The sequence below is a fragment of the Callospermophilus lateralis genome, chromosome 15 (assembly GCF_048772815.1).
Source record: "Callospermophilus lateralis isolate mCalLat2 chromosome 15, mCalLat2.hap1, whole genome shotgun sequence".
Taxonomy (NCBI): domain Eukaryota; kingdom Metazoa; phylum Chordata; class Mammalia; order Rodentia; family Sciuridae; genus Callospermophilus; species Callospermophilus lateralis.
The window spans coordinates 56827769-56830655 of NC_135319.1; the positions used below are offsets into that span (position 1 = coordinate 56827769).

Consider the following 2887-nt stretch of genomic DNA (forward strand, 5'->3'; position numbering starts at 1 on the left):
TAACTGCCTCAATTTTCCCATATAAACTGATGCGATTAATAACACTTCTTTTACCAGGTGGTGTAAAAATTACACAAGAGATTGTAAAACATTAAGGAAGCTCCTGGCGCAAGATAAATGCTTAATAGAAGCCAGCTGCTATTATTAATGTCGGCTTCGGTATCCAGCTCCCATCTTGACACTGACTTCAGGCTCATCAAGCCGGGGATCCCCAGGATTGAAGAGGGTGGGGTCGGACTGGCTGGATGAGAAAAGGTGTGTGTGCCTCTCTCCTGTCCAGTCACTCCTTAACCTAGTCTCTCTTCCTACTCTGGTTCTAGTGGCAGCCTTCCCACTGCAGGTACCCAGGGGCAAGCATGTCCTCTGTTCCCTCTCCCAACCTCCCTCCCCCGCCCCACAAGAGAAGCTTGGCACAGGGCGGGGTCATGCCCGGATTCCGCCAGCCAGCCGGGAACCGCCCATGCACCCCCCCCCCGCCCCCCAGCGAGGTGGGCCGTCCCTGGGACGCTTTAAAAACACAAACTAAAGCACCAGTCTTCCGAGCGGGGAGCAAACTCCAGCGGTCTGTGTGTCTGACGGTTTTGACTACCCCGCATACCCCTGGAAGCTATGGCCAGCAAGAGTTTTAAGGACTTGAAGCAGCAGGCGGAAGGAACAGCCCAGGAAGCAGGTGAGGACAGCATTCTACCTGGGCACCAGCGGGGTCACCCGCCTGGATGAACCTGGCAGAAGCCACGGGTCTGCGCAGCCCACATGTCTGCGGAATTCATCCCCCAGAGATGCAGGGGCCTCGGACCCCCGACCTGCACCTGCAAAGAATGCCCTGAGGGACAGGATGTTGGGGACTGTGGTGCCCCAGGGGTCCTAGGCTGCGCTTTGGGCTTTGTCACCCCTCCTGGGGGGGGGGGGGAGCAGGCAGGCATCACAGTCTTACCCAGGTCCTAAGCGTCCCCACCCATGCCCTCAGGAGTGGGTAAAGTTCCAGGAAGAAAGGACGCTGGCTCACCTCCCATCTGCCAGGTCTATGAGCACAGGACGAATGGGATCCGGGAGGCTGCTCCAGACCTCACTGGGCTTGATTTTGACCCTCTCTGGGGGAAAAAAAATCCTTACTTTCCTTACTTTAAGTCCTCTCCTTGTTCTAGAGGCTCACAGCTGAAGATGGAGAGTAAGGGATATGAAGAGACCCCTGGCTCACTGGGTTCCTCCTTGCAGCACCTAGTTCAGGTTTCCTGGGGAGGCAGAAACTCTGGTGGCAAGGAGATAGCTCTACTTTGGAAGTTCCACCTCCTTACTGCATTTCCTTTCCTAATGCCTTAAGCTGCCTGCCCACTGAAGCACCGGCATCCGTGTTTGTGTGCTCTTTGAGGGGAGCCACAGGGGGAGGAGGTAGGAAGGGGTCTTGATGAAAGTAGACGCCCTAGAGTCAGGTGCACTAAAGGTGGGACATCAGGCATTTTCTATAGGAGAAGTTGTTAAAGTGGACAGGGTCATCCTGAACCAAGACCAACAGTAGCCATAGCTCAGGTGCCATCTCCAGCCAGGGGATCCCCAGGATTGAAGAGGGTGGAGTCAGACGCACTGGATGAGAGGAGGTGTGTGTGCCCCTCTCCTGTCCACAGTCACTGGATCCCTAACCTAGGCTCTGTGCTGCCTTCCTTCCTCGAATATTTTCTCAGCAACTCTGGAGATGGGACGGGAGGTTGGCAAGAGGAGAGGGCCAAGAGTTATAAATAAACAAACAAGAATGCCCAAGTGACATGGTTGGGTGGCCTTGGGCAAGGGACTTCATCTCAATGGGCATCAGTCCCTTGGGCCTACAGGATAGAATAGAGAACACAGGGAAGTGGTGGTGGGGTGACTCCCCATGGTCAGTGGTGACTCAACAGGGGATAAATTTCCTGTCTTTCTGTTCCAGTGACAGCAGTCGGTGAAGCAGGGCAGCATGTACTGAATCAGGCCACAGAGGCTGGACAGAAAGGTTTGGCAGGGCTGGCGGGGAGCGATGATGGGCAGCCCCAGCCACTTCTCAACCCTGCTTCAACCCTGCACCATCCTCTCCTCTGCAGGATTCTCTGCCTACAATGACCACAGGCAGACTTCCTGGGGAGGAAGACCCCCTTCTCTTACCCACACACCCTTCTTTCCTTTCGCAGCCATGGACAATCTTGGCAAGTCTACCCAGGAAGCCATAGACAAAGCTGCTAACCAGGCCTCTGACAGCGTCTCTGGTCTAGGGAAGAAATTTGGCCTTCAGAAATGACGGAAGACATGGGCATTTCCCTCCAGGACCTGTTTAGCAGAACTTGGCCCTAAGCTCTGTTCAGCAGCTACCTCTTTGGTTTGCCCTTCATTAAAGCTCATGATTCCACACTGTGTCTACTTAGTGCTTAGCGCCAAGCGGGACCCATACTTCCCCGGTAAGGGCAACCTCAAACCCAAGACCTGAAATCCAGTCTTGGACTTCCCAGACTGACTGTCCAGAGCACTCTTTTCCATCCTCTCATCTTCCTAACCACTGGCTCCCTTATCCGCCCCACCCCCACCTTCACTTCAAAGGCGCTGGCCCTGTTACAGGAAGCCAGCCCACCTAGAACGGGAGGTACTCGGTCCCCAGATCTAGAAGGACTCCGCTCTGGAGGGGGACGAGGAGCTGCAAGAGCTGGGGGTGGGGGGAATTTCTCCCAGCCAGCTGCACCCAGGAGGATGGGAGCGGGGGCGGGAGGGAGCCCAGGACCCGCATCCTTGAGAACCTCAAGGAACCTCAAGGATGCAGGGGCGACGCGGAGTCGCGGGAGCCGGGCTTCCAGCCCACTCCGCGAGTGAAACGTCTAGGCCAGGACCACACCCGGTGGTGAGTCACGGGGTGGGGCCTCGGGGTTGTTTT

General features: G+C 56.0%; 1 protein-coding gene across 1 annotated transcript; it reads left to right on the forward strand.

Moving 5' to 3' along the window:
• The first annotated feature begins 532 nt into the window (after positions 1 to 532).
• On the forward strand, positions 533 to 2371 carry Adirf (adipogenesis regulatory factor). Its single transcript, XM_076835047.1, has 3 exons — positions 533 to 670; positions 1919 to 1981; positions 2157 to 2371. Exons 1-3 carry the CDS (start codon positions 610 to 612, stop codon positions 2261 to 2263), a joined length of 231 nt encoding a protein of 76 aa, XP_076691162.1. The 5' UTR covers positions 533 to 609; the 3' UTR covers positions 2264 to 2371.
• Positions 2372 to 2887: the final 516 nt, after the last annotated feature.

Bases quoted from the DNA above. Each gene is read 5' to 3' on its own strand.
- Adirf (XM_076835047.1), top strand. From the start codon at position 610: ATGGCCAGCAAGAGTTTTAAGGACTTGAAGCAGCAGGCGGAAGGAACA. The intron at 671-1,918 runs GTGAGGACAGCA...TTTCTGTTCCAG, and splicing joins AGGAACAGCCCAGGAAGCAG to TGACAGCAGTCGGTGAAGCA. The intron at 1,982-2,156 runs GTTTGGCAGGGC...TTCCTTTCGCAG, and splicing joins CACAGAGGCTGGACAGAAAG to CCATGGACAATCTTGGCAAG.